The 25,371-nt window shown below is 44.7% G+C and overlaps 1 protein-coding gene across 2 annotated transcripts in view; it reads right to left on the reverse strand.

Moving 5' to 3' along the window:
- Window positions 1-25,371, reverse strand: part of NT5DC3 (5'-nucleotidase domain containing 3) — a 79,303-nt gene that overhangs the window by 7,898 nt on the left and 46,034 nt on the right. Inside the window, exons 7-13 of one of the 2 annotated variants that reach the window (XM_069099364.1) lie at window positions 23,930-23,990; window positions 20,470-20,572; window positions 20,257-20,358; window positions 15,656-15,737; window positions 14,233-14,319; window positions 11,907-12,047; window positions 4,040-4,104 (exon numbers count right to left, since the gene is read on the reverse strand). In XM_069099364.1, the coding sequence (XP_068955465.1) occupies window positions 4,040-4,104; window positions 11,907-12,047; window positions 14,233-14,319; window positions 15,656-15,737; window positions 20,257-20,358; window positions 20,470-20,572; window positions 23,930-23,990 (641 nt within the window). The remainder of the gene's footprint in view (window positions 1-4,039; window positions 4,105-11,906; window positions 12,048-14,232; window positions 14,320-15,655; window positions 15,738-20,256; window positions 20,359-20,469; window positions 20,573-23,929; window positions 23,991-25,371) is intronic. The other variant, XM_069099365.1, reaches the window with a different exon arrangement.

The raw sequence follows: 25,371 nt of genomic DNA on the forward strand, positions 1-25,371 counted from the left end.
CCTGCTACCTACCTCCTGACAGAGAAGGGATGGACAAACACAAGGTACAGAAGGAGACATACATCTTTGGACACAGACAATGCAGAGGATTTGTTTTGTGTAAAGATGTGTTATTCTCTACAAGGGGTTTTTTTGTCTTTCTTTTTCTTTTTTAAACAAGGGGTGGCAGTTGAGAGGGAGAGAAAATAATGCTTATTAATTTAAAAAATGGGATAAAAACAAAGAATACACCTGCTAAGACTGAGCAAAGAGCACTCCACTTTGACGCCCTTTTCCTTAGAAATGGGTTTTCCAGGGAGCAAAGACAAAATAGCAGAGTAAGGGCAGGGAGTCCCCTGAGCTCTCCCCCAAAACCTTCCAAATACCTTTAAATAATGACTCTAAACAAATTCTAGAGCGGCAGAACACACAAAAAGATGGAGTGAAACAAATTTCCAGCCCAAGAAAACTTGGGAGGTCAGCAGGAAAGGTCTATTGCACCAGGGTGAGAGTGGAGCGCAGTCCAGCACAGGCCGCACCAGCACGGCCACAGCCCAGCAAACCAGGATCAGACCTTGGGAGTCACCGAATCAGCAGCAGCAGCTGCTTCCGGCTCTCAGCCCACAGACGGGAAGGTGGCAGAACAACTGGTCAGGAACAACAGGGGTCTTTTCGCTAGTGCTGAGGCAGGACCCTGCTGCTTTGCCCATAGTAGAATCCAGGTAGCAGCCCTGGGAGGCAGTCCCAGGGCAAGAAGGAACACCAGGCTTCCAGAGCTTGCAGCCGCAGTGGAGGGAAGACCCTTCTCACAATTCCAGGGAAGAGAAGAGCACTTGTAGTAACTCACAGACCAGAGCACAGGACAGCAGAGCAGCAAACACACCTCTCCTTAGATCACACCACCTTGGACAAACTGAAAACTTACAGGCCTCTAGGACTATCTCTGAAAACAGCTACACATCATGAGCGGGAGTGAGTGAACCTTACTCTCGTCAGAATTGGCTCAGAGGGAATAACACTCAATTGGGTATAGAGATCTATCTTACCCCACAGTAAAGAAGGAAGGGACGGGGTATCAGAGAAGGGGAGTGAGAATAGAAGGGAGGGCAGATTGTGGAGGGGGGTAATCAGAAGCAAAACACTTTTGAGGAGGGAAAGGGTGAAAGGAGAGAGAGAATAAAATAAAGGGAAATACAGTTAGCAATAGTAACTGAGAAAAAAAATTTGAATTTGAAGTTTCTCTGATAAAGGCCTCATTTCTCAAACATATAGAGAACTGAGACAAATTTATAAAAATAAGAGCCACATCCCAATTGGAAAATGATTAAAAGATGTTAGTTTTCAGATGAAGTAATTAAAGCTGTTTATTGCCACATGAAAAAATGTTCTAACTCACTACTAATTGGAGAAATGCAATTTAAAACAATTCTGAGGTACTATCTCATACTTATTAGATTGGCTAATAGGACAGAAAAGGAAAATAACAAATGGTGGAGGGGATGTGGGAAAAATGAGACATTAATCCACTGTTGGTGGAGTTGTGAACTAATTCAACCATTCTGTAGAACAATTTGGAACTATGCCCAAAGGGTTATAAAACCATGCTTACCCTTTAACCTAGTAATACCACTACTAGGTCTGAACAAATTGTGGTAACTGTGATGGAATACTCTGGTGCTATAAGAAATGAGCAGGATGCTCTCAAAGAAAAAACCCTGGAAAGACCTCCATAAGCTGTGCAAAGTAAAATGTACTGTGTACAAAGTAACAGCAATATTGTAAGATGGTCAGCTGTGAATGACTTAGCTGTTCTCAGCAATGCAATGATCCAAGACAACTCTGAAGGACTTATAATGAAAAATGCTATCCAGACAAAGAACTGATGGTGTCTGAATAGAGACTGAGGCATATTTTTTTTTAATTTTCGTTATTTTTCTTAAGGGTTATTTTTAGTCTATGTTTTCTTTCACAACATCACTATTATGGGAATGTTTTGCACGACTACACATGTATAACCTATATCGAATTGCTTGCCTTCTCAATAAGGTGGGGTGAGGAGGGAAGAAAGGAAAGAACTCAAAGTTTTAAGAACAAATGTTAAAAATTGTTTTCGCTTGTAATGGCTGGGGGGGGGAAGAATTTTTTTTTAAAAATGAGTTTTCCCAAATATTACTAATTCACATAAGTTGGAAGGGGCAACCACTTTGAAATTCAGTCATTTAAAATCAATAATCTTAATTAGAAATAATACAATTTTGAGAGCAGTAAAGAACTTTTCTGATCAGATAGTCCACTGACCCCCTTTTACAGATGAATAAGCTGCGGGCCCAAAGAGGTTAAGGGATTTGCCCAAGATCATATAGGTTCACTGAAGAGATGGCTATAAAACCCCAGGGCCCAGTCTATAGTGGAAAGAGTCCCAGGAAAAGAGGTTCCACACATAAGAGGTGTCCACTTCCTCTTGAGTCAGAGGTTCTGCTAGAGCTGCTCCTTGGCATCTCCTCCCTCCCCTCCCCCCGGCTCTTCCCCCAGATCCTGCCCAAGCCACTAGGGTGCCACAACAGTAAAGGGCTCCCCCAAAGGTCAAAGCCTCCCATTGGTCATAACTTCCAAAGGTACGCATGTGAACAACAGAAAGGAAAAAGATGAGCAGAAATGTGCAGTGCCTCAACTCTCCCAAATGCACAGAAGTTACAGAAATCAAAAGGAACCCTAGAGGACATTGAGTCCAATGCCCCCATTTTACTGATGAAAAATCTGAGACCAAGAGTTCATAATTCCCCTATGGCATCTAACCACCACAACATTCTGCTTTCTAGGGGAGAGAGGCTGGGATCTAGGACTGTGATTTCCCTGATACAGGGAACTCCCAGAGGAGGCAACTCCTACCGGTGCATGTGGGCACCTTCTCTATAGCTTAGAGTCTCAGAAAGTTGCCTTGTGCACTAAGGGCTAATTTGTTCTCAAATGGTTTATATAGTGTTGGAATTAATTGTTCTGTAAATAGTTGGCAGAATTCACTTGTACATCCATCTGGTCCTAGGGATTTTTTCCTTCTTAGGGAGCTCACTCATAACTTGTCCAATTTCTTTGCCCATGAAAGGGTTATTTAAGTATCACTATGATGTTCTACGGATTGCCCATGGTCAGTGTGTAAGAGAAAGTGAAACCTGAACCCAGATATTCCTAGCTTTAAGTAAGGGTCTCTATCCACTACAGCACACAACCTCATACTGAAAAATTAGGGGATAGGGACAGGAAATGGACTTGAGATTTCACTGGCATACAAAATTCCCAGATGAGCAAATTCCCTCTACCAGTGCAGGTTGGCACCCGCTCTACAGCTTGGAGTCTAAGAGAAACCAATTAGATTGCTATCAACACCAGGTCTCTCAGGAAAGTTCATAATTTACTGGCCTTCACAAACCCTACCAGTTTTCCCATCTGCCAAAATCTTTGAACTAGACAGAAAGCGGGTATCCACTGACTGAGGAACAGCTGGGTAAACTATGGTATTACAAATGTTATTGTGTCATGAGAAACAAAACATCCGAGAAACTTGGGAAAACCTAGATGAATTGGTACAGAATGAAATGATACAATAAGGACAGTCACACAATGGCCACAAAGGCATAAAGGAAAGAAATACTGAAAGACTTCAGAGGAATGAAAAGGAAGCGTGCCTCCCTCTTTTCATCAGAGAGGTGGGGGACTACAAGTGTGGAATGAGGTATACAATGCAGATATGTCCAGTGACTGACTTTGTTTTATTTAAATTCTTTGTTACGAGGGAGGGATCTTTGTAAGTTGGAATGAAGTCCTGGAAAAGTAGCAAGTGATGAAAAAAAATATAAGTGAAATTGAACAATTAATTGAAAAAATTGAAAATAAAAAGTCAATATTTTTTTTTTTTAATCTCTGCTTACAACATTCTCCTTCAGGCAGTTAGGAGAGATATTTCTGCTGATTAGAGGAAAGGCAAGTGGAAGGAGGGGACAAGTAGTTCCAGAGAGAGAGAAACAGACACTGCATTTAAACATTTAAAAGACACAAGCCTTACGTCATCTCCTTTCTTTCCTTTTTCCACTCTTGCAAAATCATCTGTGATGTATCATCTCTGTGAATCTGAGAATGAGAACATAGCTGTTAGAGCTGTGAATGGTATCTCTGGTGTGTATGTGTGTGTGCACGTATGTGTGTGTGTGTTTGTGTGTGTTAAGCAATTAAAGTAAAAACAAACTGGACACTAACCAAAACTCAGTTTTCCCTCAGGGTACTTTCTTTCCATTGAATCTCCTAATGCATCATTATACTATTATGATTCACACTTCCTCCTCTGGGATCCTTCATGGATACCTGACCGTGGCATGGGAGCTTCTCTGGCTTCTCAGAGACACAAAGTCTGGCCTTTAATCCCCCAAGATGGAAATATTTCCACTACAAGCGATGGACTGTGGCCATACAAGGGCCAGCCTGGCTAAGGGCACATGATTTCATCACCAGAAGGGGGGCCACCAAGTGATACATTTTATTTTGACTATATCAATTAATGGAACCCTCTCCTAAAATGAAAACTAAAATCTGAGTAGCACTGGCAGAAAGGCCCCCACCAATGGACCAGTAGATACCTTATCCTAGGATAAGGAATAGGATAGATTAAAGAGAATGGACGATAGAAACGAGACTAGAGGCTTGACTCATGAGGAAATTCCCTCTAACAATGCAAATCAACATCTTCTCTGCAGTTTATAATCTTAGGGCTGCCTGGGTGACCAAGAGGTTGTATGACTTGTTCAGTGACACAGACGGATCCAGGTCAGAGGATTCATTACCTGCTCCATCACTACAGCCCTGGGCAAGTCACTGAGCCCCCTGGGCTCCTCCTCTATCAAACAGGGATGAGATGAGGGGACCAGGGATCCCCTCCAGCTTAAATCAATGACCCTGCAGATCTTCTGATGAATTCATGTAACTCACATTTACAGCATTTCATCATTGTCAACTCCCTGTCTCATTCCCCACAATATCCACTGCTCATCTTCTCTTCTCCTCTCCTCCATGACCCCAGCGCCATGCTCACAACAGATGGCTTAGCTTCCTGCTTCCAGGGGAAGACGCAAGCCAGTCAAGGTGGGCCCCCCCAGCCCACTTTGAGCAGTTTCACCCACTCTCTTCTTCTCTCCTGTGGCCACAGAAGGTTAATCCATCTCTCAACAGCAGAGGGACCAAACGTTTGGGTCCATTTGTTGCCCATTGAGGGCAACCCAAACCAAATTAAATGTAAAAGTGTAACAGATTTATGATCATAATTACATAGAATACTATAATTATAATAACATTGTAATTATAAAATAGTCACATTTATAATATATCACAAAATAAAATATAGATACAATTACATTTTTAAACTAAGTCGATATGCAGCCCAGAGGATCCTTTTTCTATAAATGCTCCCCATTTCTATATTAATTTAACACCATTGCTTTAGAACATTATTCCCATCTCCTCCCTCAGCCAGGTCACAGAATTTTAGGATTTAGAGTTGAAAGGGCCTTTACAGATTATCTAGTCCAATCCCCTTATTTGACAGTTGGGGAAATTGAGGCCCAGAGGTCCCGGGACTTTAAGATTTAGAATTGGAAAGGATTTTACAGATTATCCAGTCCAACCCCTTATGTGAAAGATAGGGAAACTGAGACACAGAGAGGCTATATGACTTGGCCAAAGGTAACACAGGATCTAAGCATAGTTAAGAGTCCAACCCAATGGGGCGGCCAGGCAGCACAGCGAATAAAAGCACCGGCCCCAGTGTCAGGATGACCTCGGGATTGAATCCAGGCTCAGATACTTAGCACCATACCCAGAAATAACTGGCCATGTAACCTTCAGCAAGTTACTTAACCCCAATTGCTTAAAAAAAAAAAAAAGAGTCCAACCCAAGTTGAATGATTTACCCAAGGTCACACAATGAATCCTGACAGTGCCTGGACTCAAATGCAGGTCCCCCGACTGCAAATCCACTGCTTTCTCCCCTGTACCCAAATACCTACTAAGACCAGAGCCCTGGAATAAAATAAACTACCTTCTGACTTCCCATTCTTAGCTCATGTCATCTCTGTTTAAATATGCACTTTTCAAAAACAAAGGTACCAAAGGAAAAGCAGATGTGAACTCATACTCAGCTGATGCCCACCAGACCAAGAGAGAACGCCAACCCTGCTGCCACAGAAACCTAGCCAGACTCACTTCAGAGCTCCACATTTCCTCTGGCAGAAATGCAGTAGTCAGAGAGGACAACCAGCAACAGGTGGCTTCTCCTCTCCCCTCCCCTCTTCTTCCCCTCCCTCCTCTCTGTCTCCCTCCCTCCTTCTCTCTCTGTCTCTGTTCCCCCTCCCTCCCCCGTTTGGATAGAGGGTGGGAGGGAAGGGGCACATTATTTTAGAAGCCAACACCAAACAGCTGAGTAGCACTCTCTGGAATGCTGGCTAGAAGCCTTCTACTATATTAATCGAGGTCATTCACCACACTCCTGACCATCATCTGCTCAAGAACAAAGATGCCCCAGCAACACATCCCAAACTGGGCCTTTCCCGATCCCTAGCCAGTCACTCCCCACCTGCCACTCCTATACATTTCCCACTTCCCTGCCCTCAAAACTGCTGGCACATACAATTTGTATTTGCTTGTCTGTGTGTGAACTATTTCCCCCACTAGAATGTAAGCTTCTAGAGGCCAGGTTCTCTTTATTTTTGTCTTAGCAGCATCTCCAGAGTTATACAGTAGGTGCTTGATAAATGCTCATGGAGTGAGTAAACTTCTCCAACTATTCAGGGCCCCAATATAAAGTAATGAAATTTATTTTTAAAAACAAAATGTAGCAGGATTCACAACAACCAAAACAAAGCTGGTCCAAAGTTGGCCCTTTCAGAACCAACTTATGAAACACACAAGAAAACCAAGCATGTTATTTCATATCCACAGCCTCATTTTGTTGCTATTTTTAAACTATCCTTCTTCCTCCCCCCCACCCCCACCCCCAAGCTTGACCACACATCTTATTCACCAGAGCTGACTTCAACTGAGTCTTCATTCTTGCTAGAAATTCCAATGTACATTGTCTTGGGCCAGGACACTGGTGGAACTGCAGAGGCCTAAGCTAACCTCACAGTCAACCACACCACCAGCTGGGACTGAGGACCAGAGAATCAGCACGGCCGTTTGACCCAGTCTGTCCTCCGGCCAAGGGTTCTTAACCTAGGACACAATGACCAGTCCACAGATAAGATTTCAAGGGGTCTGCGAACTTGGGTAGAGAAAAAAAAAACAAACTACATCCACTATCTTTCAATCCATTACCTTTTAGTCACCTTTGAAATCTTAAGTGTTTTACTTCATGCACTTAGTAATCTCATGCTGAAGAGTTCCACAAGCTTCATCAGCCGGCCAAAGGGGCCACCAGCACAGAGAAGTTAAGAATCTTGTCCTGGGCACACTGATCTGGCACCAGCCACAGATTATCCATCCTTAAAGCCCCACTGCCTGTGGAGATATCCAAAAGACTGGAGGCCCGGCCTCTCTAGGCAATTCCAAGATGGGGCCCAGCGTCACAGAACTACACGAGGTCTGAGCTGGCAGGATGCACTGAGACTGTGTAGACCAAACCAGAATGGGACAAAAGGCCCCTCCCTCACATCCCTGACAAGTCACTACCTCCCAAGGGAGCCCCTTCTGCTTAGGCTGGAAAAACAGGGTCACACAAGCATTATGGAAGAGTGACTGGTCCAGCACTGTGTCACCCACTCCCTAGGCAAGCCAAGGGCTCAAGAAGTCTGGCTTCTCTACAAAGAGAGGGGCATATCTGAGACAGACAGATACACACAGACACACACACTCTCACTCTCTCCTCTCTGGGGCCTCAGGGCCCTTTGCTCACTTCTCAGGTCCTACTCCAGGGCAGAGGTGCCAGTCTTCCTTTCTGAAAGTGATGTGGGCGGCTAGGTGGCACAGCGTATAAAGCACCAGCTCTGGAGTGAGGAGGACCTGAGTGCAAATCCAGCCTCAGACACTTAACACTTACTTAGCCGTATGACCTTGGGCAAGTTGCTTAAGCCCAATTGCCCTCCAAAAAGCAAAAATTAAAAAAGAAAAAAAGTGATGTGGGAGGTTAGGAGTTAAAAACTCTAGGGAGGGTACCCCTGGGGCTGCCAAGGGATAGCAGCTGCCCTTTGCCCCTCATCCTGAAGGAATCGGGATCATACTAAGATTGTTCCAGACTGAAAGAAAGGGGGAAAGGGAGGGAGGAGGGTCTTATGCGGGAACCCGGAACTCCACAGAGAAGAATCAGCAGTGATACACTTGCCCTGTCACTAGGGCTCCTTCCATGAGGGGAAGGAAACTGACAGGTTTAAATGTAAATTGTTTATATTATTACTACATTATTATTATTTAGAAATATTAATGTTATTAGTATCTATTATTAATAATAATAATATTAATCATTATAAGTATTAACTTGTTTGTTATACTAAATGGCTTGTTTATATAAATTATTTAAATTGTTAAAACCATTTAAATATTAAAGACCATTTTTTTAAAAGCTCTAAAAAGGGTGAGAGAAGCACAAATCCTTGGGAGCCAGAAAGGACCTTAAAACCACCTTATCCAACCCTCTCATTTTGCAAAGAGAGGAAACTGACAGTCAGGGAGATGACTTGCCCAACGTCACCCAGCAGAGTTAAGATTTGAACCAAGGGCCCTCTGATGCCACGTCCAGCAGTCTTTCCACCATACCATACCCTAGACCAGCAGGGGGGAGGGACAGTTGAGTCAGAAGACACGGAGTCAAATCCTGATCAGCTCTGACACTGACTAGACGGCGTGTGCCTTCAGCTAGCCATTCTCTTTCTCTCAGTCTCAGTCCTCCCATATATAAAATGGGGATAACAAAACTTGTGGCATCTACTCTTAGGGTTGTTGTGAGGAAAATGCTTGGAGCTGAAAGATACAGAGAAATGTGAATTATTAACCTGTCTTTTGGGCGGTTTTGGCACCTAATAACTGCTGGTGGAAATCAGTTTGGTGCAAACAAAAGAACTGGGGCAGCCTTGCAGAGAACCATAAGGCAACATACTTTATTATTATAACAACAGTCATTAAAAATAATTTCTGAATATAAATTCCAAATCCATTACATTTGAAAATATGCATCACTTCATTTGATTAAATCAACACCTATTAAAATCCCATTTAGGCACTGTGTGATTTGATTCTATCATAGAGGGAAGAATTCTTTTTTGTTGTTGTTAGACCAGAGCTTTCCCTCAAACCCAGCAGGTGATCACGTGTTCTACAACTTTTGGTCTCAGAGGGCTGCCTGTGGGCACTAAGGTACAGTGACTTGCCCAGGGACACAGCAGCAGAACTCGAACCCATATTCTTGTGACTCCAAGGCCAGCCCTCCATATACTAGGCCAATTTGCCTAAGAAAGACTGTGGGAAAAAAAACAATCTTACTTAGAGATGAAAGAACAGTGATGGCTTGTTCTATGTAAAAGAGCATTTTTAAAATACGTGTTTTTCTGTTTTTGAGGGAGCAGGAGTCTCTACTTGTGAGTTCACTGCTACAGGGAGCTCCCAATTGAGGAAATTCCCTCTATCAAAGCATATCTGAAACTGTTCTGCAACTATGGTCTTAGAAAATGGCCGGGAGGGGGTGTCCTGGCTGATCATGTGACCTGTCCCAGGCCCAAAGTCAGCATGTCTCAGAAGCGGGACTTAAACCCAGTCAATTCTATGCATATGTCAACCTTCCTCTCATAGCAGCCCTACAGTGGGGAAGATTGTACATCAATGAAATTTATATCCTTCCCTAAGATGTACAAGAGCCTTACCCTATGGGCAGAATAAAATGAAAAGGTTTGTTGTATTGACACATAATTATGGACAGGCAGTGGCATAGTGCTAGAGCAGGGGTACGGAACCTAAGGCCTGGAGGCCATGTGCGGCCTTCTAGGTCCTCAGGCGCGGCCTTTTGACTGAGTCCAAGCTTTACAGAGCTGATCCTTTTCTGAAGGCGATTTGTTCTTCAAAATTTGGATTCCATCAATGGGCTGCACTTGATGACCTAGAGGGCCAAATGTGGCCTCGAGGAAACAGGTTCCCGACCCCTGTGCTAGAGCCTGAATCCTGTCTCTGTTCCTTTCCAGCTACATGACCTTGAATAAGTCCCTTAACCATACTGAGCCTCAGCTGCCTCTCCAAAACAGGCAGAGTAACTCCCCTCATAAGGCTGCTGCCAGGCTCATGCATGTACAGGACTGTACTTTAAAGTATGACATAAATGCCACTTACTTTTATTACATATTTTCTTTTTTTTTTTTTCCCGCTTTTTGGAAGGGCAATTGGGGTTAAGTGATTTGCCCAAGGTCACAAGGCTAATAAGTGTCTGAGGCTGGATTTGAACTCAGGTCCCCCTGACTCCAGGGCCGGTGCTCTACTCACTGTGCCACCTAGCCACCCCTATTATATATTTTCAAAACTATCTATGGTGTAGTAGATATAGAGCTGGCCTTGGGTTAGAAGGTCTGGGTTTGAGCAGGGCCATAACACAGGGTCATACATAACAGGGTCATAACACATCTCAGCTGTGTGACCTCTTGGCAAGCCCCTAAGACTAGAGGCGGCAGTAAGCACCAGTCACCACATGGACAGAGGAATCTTCCTCATCCAGGAGCCTCTATAGCGACGACATCATGAGTTCAGTCGCTATCCCACTCACTGAATATATCTGCTGGGTATCTAAGTGTTTATGTATTGTCTCCTCCGTTACATAAAAGGCCCTCTAGAGCAGGGGTTATTTTTGACTCTGTATCCCCAGGGCCCAACACAGGGCCTGAATTAATTAATAAATCATTTAATCAATCTTTGGGGTAACATTAGGCAATTTAAACACAAGAATAAAAAGCTAGTGAACAGCTGGTTCCAGTGGCTGGGTTGGGTTTTGTTGTTTTTCAGGCTTTACAAAGGCAATGGCGCCTTGGAATACACAGAAATGTCCATTTTCTGATGTCACCTGCAAGGTCAGCATGAGCTAATAAGTATAAGTGAGACACCCAGACAAGGGGCAGGCAATCTCTCTGCCAGCCACCACTTCGAAGCTTGAAGCCTAATCACAGACTGTTGGAGCCTGAAGGGCCCCCAAAGATCCGAGCATTATTTTCCAAAATAGCCAGTTAGCCACAGCAAAGAGGCTTCCTGACTGAGCTACAGCAGGGTTTTCAGAGGCCCTTTCAAGGAGCTGAAACTGGAGAAGGTCTTACCAAAAAAAAAAAATCCATCCTCAGTGATTTATCTGTAGTCCCTGAAAATGATCTAAGCGTTGTTCAGCCTAACCTTAAACAGGAAATACCTGAAATGACTTGAGCTGGTGTAATCCCTCCAGATTTAAGGAGGAGAGAAAAGAAGGAGAGAGAGGAAAGAGAAAAGGGGAAGGAAAAAGAGAAGAGGGAAAGAGAGGAGAGGGAGAGGAGAAGGGAGGAAGAGAGGGAGGGGAGATGAGAGGGAAGGATGGGGAGAAGGAGGAGGAGAGAGGGAAAGGAAGAAAAGGAAGGAGAGAGGGAGAGAGAAGGGGAGGGAGGGAGAGAAGGAGGGGAGAAAGAGGAAGAAAGTGGAAAGAAAACAGTAGGAGAATGGGGAAAGAGGAGAGGGAGGGGAAAGGGAGGAAGAGAGGAAGGGGAGAGGTGAAGGAGGAAAGGATGGGGAGGAGGAGAAGGAAAGAGGGATAGGGAGAAAAGGAAGGAGAATGGGAGAGAGGAGGGGAGGGAGAGAAGGAGGGGAGAGAGAGAAGAAGGAGAGGGGGAGGAAAAGGGCAGGAGAATGGGGAAAGAAAGGGGAAAGGGGAAGAATCGAAAGGGAAAAATCACACAAACCTGCATCTGTTCCAGTAATCCAGTCAGGGTCTGCAGCCAGGTCATGGTCTGAATGTATTGTTCCGTGTTCATAATCTTGATCTCTGATCTCAGCTCAGGAATAATGGCCCCTGTCCGCCAGCCGTGTTTCAGGGTCAAATCCTGCCAAGAACCAACATGAGTTTCAGGCTTCACTACATCTTTCAGCCACGATCACTACTTGCTCAATGGTTTCTTAATTGCCACAGTTACTTATTAACCAAGCTGGATGAATGAATTATATTTCATTACTAACACAACATGCCCAGCTTTAACCATTTCACCCCCATGAAAAGTTCAGATCCCCGAAGGCCACACTCGAAAAAACGTTCAATGAGCTAATAAGAAGGAAGTCTGTTATGTTAAAAAATAAACATAATAATTAAAGCAATGGATAAACTTAAGTTCTAATAAACATCCCAGACCTGTCACTTCTCTGTGTGACCTGGAAATCCACTTCACCCCTGTGGGCATCGCTTCTTCATTTGTAACAATGAGGAGGTTGGATTCTTAAGTGGCAGAGCTCAGAATTGGGCCCAGATCTTGGGACTTCACACTTTAAAATATTTCCATCCTATTTTCACTCTCTCTTTTTTTTTAGAATTTCCAATAGTGATGAGTTCTTGTCCCTTGAGGGACTTTTGTCAAAAGCAAAAGATCATTTGAATAAAAAATGATCCTACCACAACCGATGTTTTAATATGTTTCTATACAGCTTAAAGGCTTGCAAAGCCTTCTGTGCACCATCTGTACCTTCTGCACATTGCACCCCCTCACAGACCTCTCGGGGGGTGGGAGAGTATCATAAGTATCACCAGGTCCTCTTTACAGATGAGTAAGGAAGGTACTGCCCACGGCCACAATGCTAGGCAAGATCAGAATCTGAGGTCTCACACAGGAGCCACAGATGGGGAGTGAACTGGGCCAGTAGAGAGGAGCCAACAGAGATGAGCCTGGATGGCCTGCGAAGGGGGGTGGGGAGGGCAGAGCTTTCAATATCCCCAAATTGCCCATTGCAAGCTTTACACACTCTCGCTGCTCCAACAGGGAACATCCAATTTTCTGATGAGAAATGGAATGACAAATCAGAGAACGATAGAAAACTACTCAGTAGGCATAGCCGCCTGCAGCTCGTCCCTAAAAATGGCTTGTGCAGGATGGTGAGGGGCTGGCCAGGTCTCGAGCCTAAGACACCACCGTGGGCCAGGGCAGGCGGTGCAGGAGCATTAAGCATCACCATCACCCCCCACACCAAAAACACAGAAAAAGGCTGTGACCAGAAATCAGGAGCACCTGGCTCAAATCCCACCTCAGACACTATGGGCAGTTCACTCAACCTTTTGGTGCCTCGGTTTCTCCATCTGCAAATTGGGAGCAGGGATGGACTCAATGGCCTCCAAGGTCCTTCCCAGTCCTAAGCCTGTATGATCTCATAAGGTCTCCTTATGGGAAAACAGAGACAGAAATCTCACAGGATAGGAAGATGCTGGGTGGGGAAATCTGCATCTGCACAAGAACACACAGATTCACGAAACCTCTGCCCCATCCAAGACACAAGTGCCAGCCCAGCCCATAAAAATGGGAACTTGTGGCATGCTGCCCAGGCTCCCCACTAAGAACATCTGCCAGCTACTCCATATGGGGCTCACATGTATTTCTTTATGTATATATTGTCCCCCTCATTAGAATATGAGCTCCACGAAGGCAGGGACTGTTTTTGCCTTTTCTTGGCCTAGTACACAGGAGGCACTTAATAAATGCTCACTGACTTGACTCTGTATCCCTTACACTAAGCATAGTGTGATAGTACACCATTGTTGGTGGTGTACAGTTGGGTTTGACTCTTTGTGACCCCATTTTGGAGTTTTCTTGGCAAAGATACTAGAGAGGTTTGCCATTTCCTTCTCCAGATCATTTTACAGATGAGGAAACTGAGGCAGACAGGGTGAAGTGACTTGCCCAGGGTCACACAGCCAGCAAGTGTCTGAGGCTGGACTTGAATTCAGATCCTCCTGACTCCAGGTCTGGTGCTGTACCACCCAATAGTAGACAATTCATAAACGCTTGCTAATGTGACTTTTTATCCCCAGCACCTGGCACACAGTAATTGACTAGCCTGCTGACTGACTAACTGACTGAACAGCACTTGAAGAAAAATGGAAATTCCTTAACAGGTGGGAATTGTCCCTATAATGGTCTTCTATCAAAACCAAAAGAAACAAGTCGTACATTAATTCACTTTTCATTCACTAGAAACATACACTGACTCCAGCCCACAGTGGGACGGGGTGAAAGGATGGTTACTCACAGCCAGATCGCTGTATATGTGATCTCCAAAATACAAGACTTTGGACCCCCTCCATCCGGTAAGCTTCAGAAATTCATATAAATTACCCTGTAAGAGAGAAGACACAAATGTCATTGCACGTGAGGAGTGTGGACACATTTCTACACAGCTTTACAAAGCAACAAGCCTCCAGAGAACCCTGGGTTCAAGTCCCATTCTGGCAGTGGGACCTTGGGTCATGTCACTTAATCTGCAGGTGCCCCAGGGAACCAACTCTCTAAGACTAAGCTGTAGAGCAGGTGAGATCTGCATGGATAGAAAGACTTCTACCCCTGGAGTTCCCTACAATAATAAAATCAAAATAGTGACTCAAGCAAAGGAAAAAATTAGGGCATCTAAATAAGTCCCACATACCTCATCTTAGTATTAGAGATCAGCCCAATTGAATGATATTAAATCTGGGCATCCCAGGCCCAAACATGCCCCCTTTACCAGGAGAGGAACATATTCAATCTGCCAGAAACCACTCCAGGTGATGCCTGCTGAATGACACATCACATGAGCAAGTTTTTAAAAGGATAGTTTCTCAATGGTATCTTTAAATCTCTCTTACTATGGAAGCAATATGCATTTAAATGTGACAATTTTTTTTTTGGAGGGGTGAAAGTAGGGCAATTGACTTGCCCAAGGTCAAACAGCAAACGTGACAAATTTAAAGCGAGGATTCAGCAGTTCAAATTTTATTTTTCTTCTACTTAGTATAATAAAGTAGGGTCTTTCAGCTCGTGGCTTTAGAACTGAAAAGAACCTCAGCTGGACCTAGTCCAACACCTTCATTTTTACAGATAGGGAAACTGAGGCCCAGGACGTTGAAGTGACTCACCCAGGGCCCAGAGGAAGGATTACATGAGGTCATATATGTAGAGCTAGAAGGGACTGCAGAGGTCATCTAGTCTAGCCCTCCTGTTTTACAGATGAGGAAACTGAGACCCTTGGGGTGAGTGACTCAGCCTTAGGCACACAAGGCATAAGTGACAGAGCCAGGGATCCTGTGACCCCAAAATGAACACTATTAACACTGTGCCGCATTTCAAACAAAGCACTGATTAAACCCTGAACTGCGCCCAGACTGCTTTCTGTGCTCAGTATTTGCCAACCCTGAAATCAAACAACATGAAGGAATGAACAGAGGCAGTGTGGGAGAGTGGGCAGAGAACCAGTCTTGCAGTCAGGAAGCCCTGAGTTTAAATTCCAACTCTGACAAAGACTGGCTGGGTGATCCTGGGCATGTCCCTTGACTTCTCAATGCCCTTGAAGACGCAATACTCACCTGCAAGCTTCTACGATGTCCTAGAAGAAGGAATTTCTTCATGTGGGAGTTCCCCATACCAATGAAAGCAAAGGTCCAATTTTTTTTTAAATGGATTTGACCCCTTTTTAATACCTGTTTGTAAATCTGCCCTTTTTCCAGCTTGTGGATCTTATCCCAGAGAAGCACGCCTCTTTCAGTCACCTTACGGAATGGTCTAATGAGAGAAGTATCACAACATGTTAGGACATGGTTTTGCTGTTGTTATTATTAATATTATCTCACAATAATAGTTCACACACACATATCACTTTCATGTTCTCAAAACACTTTACAAAGATTCTATCATTGCAGTCTCAAAACAATCTTGGAAGGTAGGTGCTATCACTGCCCCAATTTTACATATGAGGAAATAGCCTCAGTGAGGTTAAGTGACTTGCCCAAGGTCACACAGCTAGTAAGAGTCTGGGGCAGGATTTGAACTCACAACTTGCTGATTTCCAAGTTCAACATTCTTTCCCCTCTCCTACGCTATATGATTCCTGAGTGCTGACAGAAGGATTCTAAGTCTTGAGTTGGGAAGGACATCTGTGGCCATCTGGTCCAACCTCATTTTACTGATGAAGAAACTGAGGCAAACCAGGTTAAGTGACTTGCCCAGGGTCACAGAGCTACCAAGTGTCTGAGGTCATATTTGAACTCAGGAAGATGAGCCTTCCTGACTCCAGGCCTGGCACTCTGTGCCCTATGGCACCACCTAGTTCCATATTTAAAGTCTCTATAAATATGAACTGGCCTCAGAATAACCTCCATAATCTGAAAATGAAAGAGGAAGGAATTATCCATCACCAACCAAGTAGAAAAAGTAGTCCTTGAGGGTGGAGACGGCTTTGTTTGTTTTTATATTCTTGAAGTCTGTCACAGTTTCATGCCAGGAAGAGTCCTTAGGGTTCACACAAGAAGCCACCTGGAAGGCTATGGCCTCGTGGCTGGGAGGATAGTGATTCTCTGCCACACAGGAAAGAAAGCAGGGCTCCCAGGACGTACCAGTCTCTTCCCCAGGCCTCACTGCAGCCATCACAAAGAGAAGAAAGTAGCAGATAGAAGGCCAGGGAAGGTTCTGGTATCCACATACTTCCCAGGTTCAAAAGTTACTCAGCAAGCATTTGTTAATCACTGTCTGTGTGCCAGGCACTCTGCTAAACTCTGGGGGCCTCAAAGTTTATCCTCTAATTGGAAAGCTAACATATAAATGAACGTGTATGTCCAACATGGAATGCAATCTGAGGGTGGTGATTTGGAGAGAAATTAAAGAAGTCTGGGAGGGGCAGGAGGAAGGATGGAGATTCTGAAAACCACCAAAGTTTGATGCGGAACCCCAGAAAAACGCTAGGAGAGATTGTTGAGCATACGTCTAGAGAACACGAAGAGAACAGAGACTAACGAAAGTCAGCCTGGATTCACCCAGTACAAGCTGTGCCACACTCACCGCATTTGCCCATTTTGTGGGGTTACCCACTGGTTCAATGGCAGAGAAAAAATCAATGAAGACACTTGCTAAGCACTTACTACACGTCAGCCACTGTGCTGGGCACTGGGGACCCTCGGCAAGCTCACTTTCTGCATGGTGGACACAAGACACTTAACAAGATCCCCCCTGACATGCTCAAGGACAAATGTGGGCTGACCAAATTCCTAGACAGGTGAAGAATTTATTAACAAATCAGTGTCAGCCCGGAAAAAAATGAATAACAATCATTTGTTAAGAGCCTTCTCTGTGCCAAATGCTAGCCACTTAAGATACAAAGAAAAAAACAAGATGGTCTTTGCCCTCAAGAACAGGTATTTATTAAGCACCTACTATGTACTGTAGGAGGTAGCAGATAAAGCACTGGGCCTGGAATCAGGAAGACGCAAGTTCAAACCTGGCCTCAGACACTTAAAGGCTGTGTGACCCTGGGCAAGTCACTTAACCCTGCTGGTCACAAAGAGTTGGACATGACTGACCAACAACAACACTTACCAGCTATGTGACCCTGGGTAAGACACTTAAACCCTATTTGCCTTAATCCACTAGAGAAGGAAATGATGGGCCACCCCAGTGTCTTTGCCAAGAAACCCCCCTGAACAGAATGGTCCACGAGGTTACAAAGGGTCAGACTCGACTGACTGACAGCATAGACTAAGCGCTGTGCTAGGCACTGCAGATACAAAGAAAAAAAACAAGGCAATCCTTGCATTCTGATCAGCATTTATTCAACACCTACTATGCGCTCAGGAAGCCCAGGCCAAAATGAAACCGTCGTTGCCCATTTTGCACACGTGGCCCTCTATCAGCCAACTTTTTTTCTGAACAACTCAGAGGAAGGCCCTGAAGGCACACCTCTCAGCTGTGCAGAGGACAGGGCTGAAGGGGATAGGGCTCATGTGCTGAATGAATCAGGATTCAAAAATATTTCAACAACCTGGAAGGACAAGCTGAAAGCAGGATGATGAAACGTAAGAGGGAAAGAAAACCTCTGCACTGAGTGGCAAAAAACTCTTCCTTTTCAGACGAGTACTTTCAAAAAAATAAACCACGTGAGTGTATGTGAAAGGAAGCTTGGCGTAACAAAAGTAGGGGGTTTAACCGACTGCAGATTTTACATGACCCCCCAGGGAGAGGTCAGCTGAAAAGAATCCTGCAAACACAGGCAGCATTTGTAAAAGAAATGTTTACACACACACACACATAAGTGCACACACGTTATATACATATATATGTATATTTACCCAGAATAAGGGAAGTAAACTGGGCTCCCAGGGGCTTCTGCCCCAATCTTGACCAGTATAGTAAAAGAATTCTAGAAGAAGCACACAGTGTAAGGAAGGGGGAATTGGTGCCAAGACAACCTGAGTCACAGATCTGACTCTGACACAGGCAGGTTGTGTGACAAATTGAAAAGAAGGTGTCATGCTGCATTGGTAGAAGAAATGTACTCACCTGGGAGCTCCCTAGACCAAAGAAATCACAGAGACAATCCCTGCCCCCAATCCTAAAAGAACCATACTTGAATTTATATTACACCACTTTAAGGTTCAGAGAGTATTTTCCTTATAATATTTTGTTTGTTTGTTTGTTTTGCTTTTTGAAGGGGGGAAGGCAGGGCAATTGGGGTTAAGTGACTTGCCCAAGGTCACACAACTAGTAAGTGTTAAGTGTCTGAGTCCAGATTTGAACTCAGGTTCTCCTGACTCCAGGGCCATCAATCTATTCACTGTGCCACCTAGCCACCCCCTTTTCCTTATAATAACCCTGCAAAAGTATATGGAACGCCCAGGTGAGGACACTCCCTCTACCAATGCAAAATGGCACTTTCTCCGAAGCTCCTGAGTTTTAAGAGCTGCCTGGAACATTCAGTGGTTAAGTGTCTTGTCCAGGGTCACAGAGCCGGGAGGTGTCAGGGGCAGGACTAGAACCCAGGTCTCTCCAAGCCCAAAGCCAACTGTCTATCTACCATACAAAAGCAACTCGGACCACACTCATTATACGGAGGAGAAATCAGAGAAGTTTATTAGCTTATCCGCGGTCACACAGCTCTCTACTATTCCACAGCTGACTCATATCACATCCATTATACAGAGGAGAAATCAGAGAAGTGTAACCTGCCCACGGTCACGTGGCTGGTAAGTGTTCAAGCCAAGTCCTCTGATTCCAAGCCTAGAGCTCTGTCTGCCATCCCATACTTCCCACCATTCTTATTCAGAGTTCCAGGACAAGCCCTGGATTCCACATCTCCAGGCATCTCTCCACAAGAGAGCAAACAGGAGGATGACAAGCCTTAAAAGGACTGAAGGTATTTAATCAGGATAAAAGAAGACCAGGGAGGGTAGATATGGGAGTAGGGAACCAGGGATTATCAATATCCCCAGGCTCATAAAGGACTCCCATGCAGAACAGGGTAAACAGTGTGATTTCAAGGTCAGAATGACCAGTGCTATCATCACAGTGGGAACTCCCTTTATAAATGGTGATCTTAACAGCCAGTGAGAACAACCTCCAATGTATTAGATAAGCCTAGAAATGTTGCCCAGGCTCAGAAAGGTTGCTCACAGAACACCAATGGGTAAAAACTACAGGGAAGCAGATTCTGGTCTCAATCCTTTTCCAACAACTGAAACTCCTACAATCAAATGGGCTGACTTGTCAGGACTGAGCTCCCTGTCACTGGAAGAACTCAAGGAGAGTCTGTTGTATATATGGATTCCCATACTGGGATTAGATTCATCACTATTGTTGTTAAGAGGTTTCAGTCATATCCATGACCCCATTTTGGGGTTCTCTTGGCACAGATATTAGAGTGATTTGCCATTTCCCTCTCCAGTTCATTTTACAGGTGAGGAAACTGAGGCAAACAGGGCTAAGGGGCTTGCTCAGGGTCACAAGGCTAGCAGATTTATCATTAAGATCCTTCTTCTACTCCTAAGATTCTGTATGTCTCATCTTCGTAAAACAAGCTAGACTCTGATCTTCTAATATATGCAACGTTAGCCTAACTGCCAGGCACAGATGAGCTCAGAACCATTCGGATGGATGAGTTTTCATCATTCTCAGAATTCCTTTTCCAAAGGGGTTAAAAAATATATATAAGATAGGACGTTTGTGATCATCAATCAGTTTTGCCAAAAGCCATGCCCCAAACTGAGCTCTCATCCTAGCAGTAAATGCCTAAAACCCTGGGAAAGGAGATTCTCACCTCCGTCGGTCATTGAAGAAATTGGGCTTCTCAGCCTGAACAATGACGACGTCAAACAGATCCCGCCAGTCCTTCCCAACGATGTACCGCATTCCTTTGTCCCTAGAACATTCAAAGCCATGTTAGTCCGATGTTAAAGGCATCCTGATATATCATTTCCAAGTCTTGAAAGAAATTGGACTTAGCCCACCAAGTAAAACCCTGCGGACTTACACGAAGCTGCTGGGGCTATTGGTGATAAGGAACATCTTCTTGCCATGATCCGCCAACTTTGCCAACACCGCTCGGGTCTGCTCAGCGTAGCAGATATACTTCTCTAAGAGAGAAAGAGAGACGTTCACACAGATGTTAAATTCACCAGCCCAGAAGCTTGGAGGAGAGGACTGAACTTGAAAGTCAAGAAGGTTTCAGTTTAAATCCTACCTCAGACACTTGTTAGTTGCATGACCCTAGGTAAGTCATTTTACCTCTTGACCTTGGTTAATTCATCTAGAAAATGAACAGGTTGGACTGTATAATGACCTGACACTAATATTACCACCATTCAGAAACAACCTTCTGGTCAGTATTCCTGACTCAAGTCTCACCCCCTTAAAAACCTGGTCTGACCACACACACACACACACACACACACACACCCCATTTAATAAAACTATTGCCTCCAGGATCAAATATAAATGTAAAATCCTCCACTTGGCTTTAAAAGCCCTCCATACCTCTCCAGTGTTCTCTCTCTTAACTGTCCCCCAAGAATTCTATAATCTGGAGACACTGGACTCTTGGCTGCTCCTCGAGCATTACACTCCATCACTCAGCTCTATGTATTTTCACTCACTGTCCCCTGGGCCTGGAATTTTCCCCTTCCCTGTTTGTGCCTCCTGGTTTCCTTCAGGTCTCAGCTAAAATCCCACCTTCTGCAAGAAACCTGCCCTCATCCTCTTTCAGCTTGGTGCCCCCCTCTAGGCTGTATGCATCTTGGGCGTACATAGCTGTTTGCCGGCTGTCTCCCTCAGGAGAACCCGAGCTCCTTGCGGGCAGGGCTTGTGTGCACTTTTCTTTGAATTCCCAGGGCTGAGCACAGTACCAGCACATAGGGAGGCGCTTAAGATGCTTGTTGGCTGACTAGCCTCTAAATCTATGATCTATAACCCAAAAGGTATTTCCTGAGTGCCTACTGGTCGATTTAACAAGCAGGTTTTTTAGTATGTATAAGTTCCTAGGACTAGTCAAGATATCGGGGAAGGCAAGGAAGGCAGGGCACAAGAAAAGGCTAAGACGCGTCTCATCTAACTGTGTAGACAAAATACTTGGGATAAGCATAGACCAAGGAAGACAATTAAGTATGACAGAGATAGAGTCTGGCCCTGAGATTTCATCGGTATAGAAAAAGTCCAGGTGACGAAATTTCCTTGACCAGCAGACTGGGACCTTCTCCGCCTCTTAAGAGTCTCACAGCAGGGGCAGCTAGGTGGCGCAGTGAACCACCGGCCCTGGAGTCAGGAGGACCTGAGTTCAAATCTGACCTCAAACACTTAACACAAAAACTAGCCGTGTGACCTTGGGCAAGTCACTTGATGCCAACTGCCCTCCAAAAAGCAAAAAAAAAAAAAAAGAGTCTCACAGAGATGCCCAGTGTCACACAGCCAGGATGTGTCAGAGACAGGTCCAATGCTCTATCTACTCTGCCACACTGCTCACACAGATGACAACCACAATAGGCGTTAGCCTAGAAAAGATAAGACTAAAAGGGATGTGGTACCTGCCTTCAAGTCTTTGGAAGGTTATGACACAAAAGGTGGGACTGATGCTATCTCCCTAGCACTGGTCACTCTGCCTCTTACTGGACCAGAGATGTAGACCTTCAAAGCCACCAAGTTCAACCCTCTCCTTTTACAGGCAACTGAGGCAATCAGGGTTTAAGTGACTTGCCCAAGGTCACACAGCTACCAAGTGTCTGAGGCAGATTCAAATGCAAGGGCATCCTGACCCCAAGCCCAACGCTCTATCCATGCTGTTTGGCCCCGGCCCCAGAGGGCAGTACCAGGAGACAAATTTAGACGCAGCGAAAGAGCAAATTCAAGTTTGATGTCAGGAAAATTGTCCTGATGATGAGAGCCGTCTAAAAGTACAGACAGAGGCTGTCTTGGGAATTAGTGGGTTCCCTCTCACCAGATGTCTTTAGACAAAGGATGGAGAAACTGTTCTTGAGTATACTAGAGAGAGGATTCTTGTTCAGAGAAAGCCTGGATTTCAGGGTCACTAAGATGGGCCAATTCTAGAATACTCTGGCTAAGCAGGGAGCAACTCAGCATGGCGAAAATAAAAATCTCTCAAATTACAGGAACCTAGAAGAAACCAAAACCCAGAGGGAACAAGATAAGGACCTATCATTGCTGGCCAGGCCTCTCTGCTCCTGGACTTGTCCAAGAGATGCTTTCTATGAGCCTACATGTGATGCCCTAACATCCCAGGGAGGCAAACGTACAGAGAGACTCATATGAACTGATGCAAGTAAAACAATATGTCCAATGACTACAGCAAGGGAACTGAAAAGAAGAACCACAAAATAAAAGAAAATAAATGTTGGAAAATTCTCAAGAATAAGCCTGGCCCCAAAGAAGGCATAAAGGAAGATACCTTGATGTCAGGAAGATATCGGGAAGGAGAGGAGGGGCAGTCATACTATTTCATGTAATGTCACGACTCCTCATTTATTCTTTTTAAAGTTTTATTTTTTTACTTAAAGTAAATATTTGCTGGATTTTTCCCCTTCTTTTAAAAAAAAATTTTTTATTATTATAAAGAATGGTTTTACAAGTAGAAATATGGATGATGATGAAAAACAGAAGGTCTCAGGGCAGCTAGGTGGCGCAGAAAATAGAGCACCGGCCCTGGAGTCGGGCGGACCTGAGTTCAAATCTGACCTTGGACACTTAACACTTACTAGCCATGTAACCTTGGGCAAGTCACTTAACCCCAATTGCCCTGCCTTCCCCTCTCCAAAAAGCCAAAAACCAAAACAAAACAGAAGGCCTCAAAATCAAAGAAAGCCTAGGGAGTGGCTTGCACATTTCAGAGAAGAGGAGCTATCTCTAGCCTCAGCTGTGCCCATCACAAATGCATGGGCATGCTGCCCTCAAGTATGCCCACTGCATCAGACTGAGCTCAGAAAGCAGGAGCCGCCGTAGACAGACTACCCCAGGATATGAACAGGAAGATGAATCCAGAAAGACAGAGATACAGGGAAGGTGGCTCTGCTCTCGATTCATGGTGTTTGCAAACTCCAAAAGAATCTTAAGTCCCTAACTCTAAATGACCAAGGGATCTCAGAGACCATCCTGTCCAACCCTCCCCCCACCAAATTTTACAGAAGTGGGCACCTGAGGCCTAGGAAAGGAAAGCTAGTGGCCAAGAATCACTCAGCTAATAAGGACTAAAATCAAAATTCAAACTGAGATCTCAGGACTCCCAGCCTGGGCTCCTTCCTAAGCAGGCAACGTGACAAGACACACATGCCCACAGGTGCAGGACAAGAGGAAAGCAGGAGGCACTTTCTCAGAGAATGTGAATTCTGAATTGTTGGGTTGCGGGGGAGGGGGCCTAGTCCTTCCTTTGTTTTCCCTGCCTTAGCTCAGTGCCTTGTGCTTAATAAGTGCTAGTTGACTCGACTCACCAATGTCTGCCTCAATCGCTCTGTACATGATCCCTTTGATGTGGACATCTCTGATCGAATCCTGGCAAAAGATTGATAAAACTTTTAATCAGCCAAAAAAAGAACACTGAACAGTTGTAAGACACACAAGCTTGAATCATTATCCAATCTAACCGCCCCTAGAGTAATTACTGTCTCGTCAACAGTTCTGGCAGCACCTAAACACTAGTTTCATTCTCAGCTTTGTTCTTTTCTTTAAATACCTCCTGCTGCTGGGGAAAGAAAAAAAAGCCTGTACTTTGATGTGCATCGGTTTCAAAGCAATGGTGACTGAGGGATAGAATTTGCAACTGATTGAGCCCTCATGGTGCTGGACAGCAGCCAGGCCTGCTTCGTGGTCACCAGAGGAAAGAGAGAGCAATTAGTTCAAGATAACACAGGATCACAATTCAGAGCTGGAAGGGACCTCAGAGGCCATCAAGTCCAACGTGTGCATTTGGGAAAACTGAGGCCTATCACTTGACCAAGCTAGCAATACACAGAGTCAGAACTTGACTTCAGGTCACAGAAACATGAACCTAGAGGTGGAAGGGACCTCATCTAGTCCAACCTTTCATTTTAAAGATAAGGAAACTAAGTCCCAAGGAGTTTAAGTGACTTGCCCAAGGTCACAAAGGAAAAAAACAGCAGGGTTGATATTGGAACCCTGACTCCAAAGCCATGTGCCCTACATCAAGCTCATCTTTGAGTTTTTCCCTAGTCCCCAGTGATACAATCCCACCCCACCACTGTAGCAGCAACCACACTGACATACCCAGGATGGCTGCTAGCACAGGTTCTTAGATCTGCTTTACTAAGAAAGATAGCTATTTAAGGGGTCAACAATTTTTTTTTTAAATTGCATTCACTAGTTCAGGGGAAAAGTCAACATCCTGAACTTCAGAGAAAATATAAGCAGAGAAATAAAGACCAACAGACAGGGCTCTGACTGCCTGAATCAACTATACACTTTACATACATCCCTGAATGGAGAGAGCCTTTCCCATCTGAGCAGTGGGGGAGCTCTGAACATACTCCCACTCAGAATCTAGACCAGAAATCACAAGATCCTTCTCATAAGCAAGCCCCCAAAGCAAAATACCAATTAAGAGTATACATACATATACACTTCTCAGAGTCAGAAGGCATCACAACCCTTGTGACTCAGGGCCTAATTAGAAATTAACAAAAGGTGTGAAAGCCTTCCTGCCAGCAAGCCTCCCCTAAGAAGCTTCCCTTAATGGGCTCCACCTGAGGCCAATTAAAAGATCTCATGTCCTATTAACATTACAACCACTAGCAGGAAAAGAGAGGCCAGTTTACCAAACACAGACCTGGAGGGCCGAGAGGCTGGCTGCTAAGGAGTTCAAGTCCATTTAACACGGCAGCACTGAGTCAAGCTACAGGGGCAGCTAGATAGCACA

The sequence above is a fragment of the Petaurus breviceps genome, unplaced genomic scaffold, assembly GCF_028583685.1.
Source record: "Petaurus breviceps papuanus isolate PSGF00001 unplaced genomic scaffold, PetGlider_PUasm1.0 379, whole genome shotgun sequence".
NCBI lineage: Eukaryota > Metazoa > Chordata > Mammalia > Diprotodontia > Petauridae > Petaurus > Petaurus breviceps.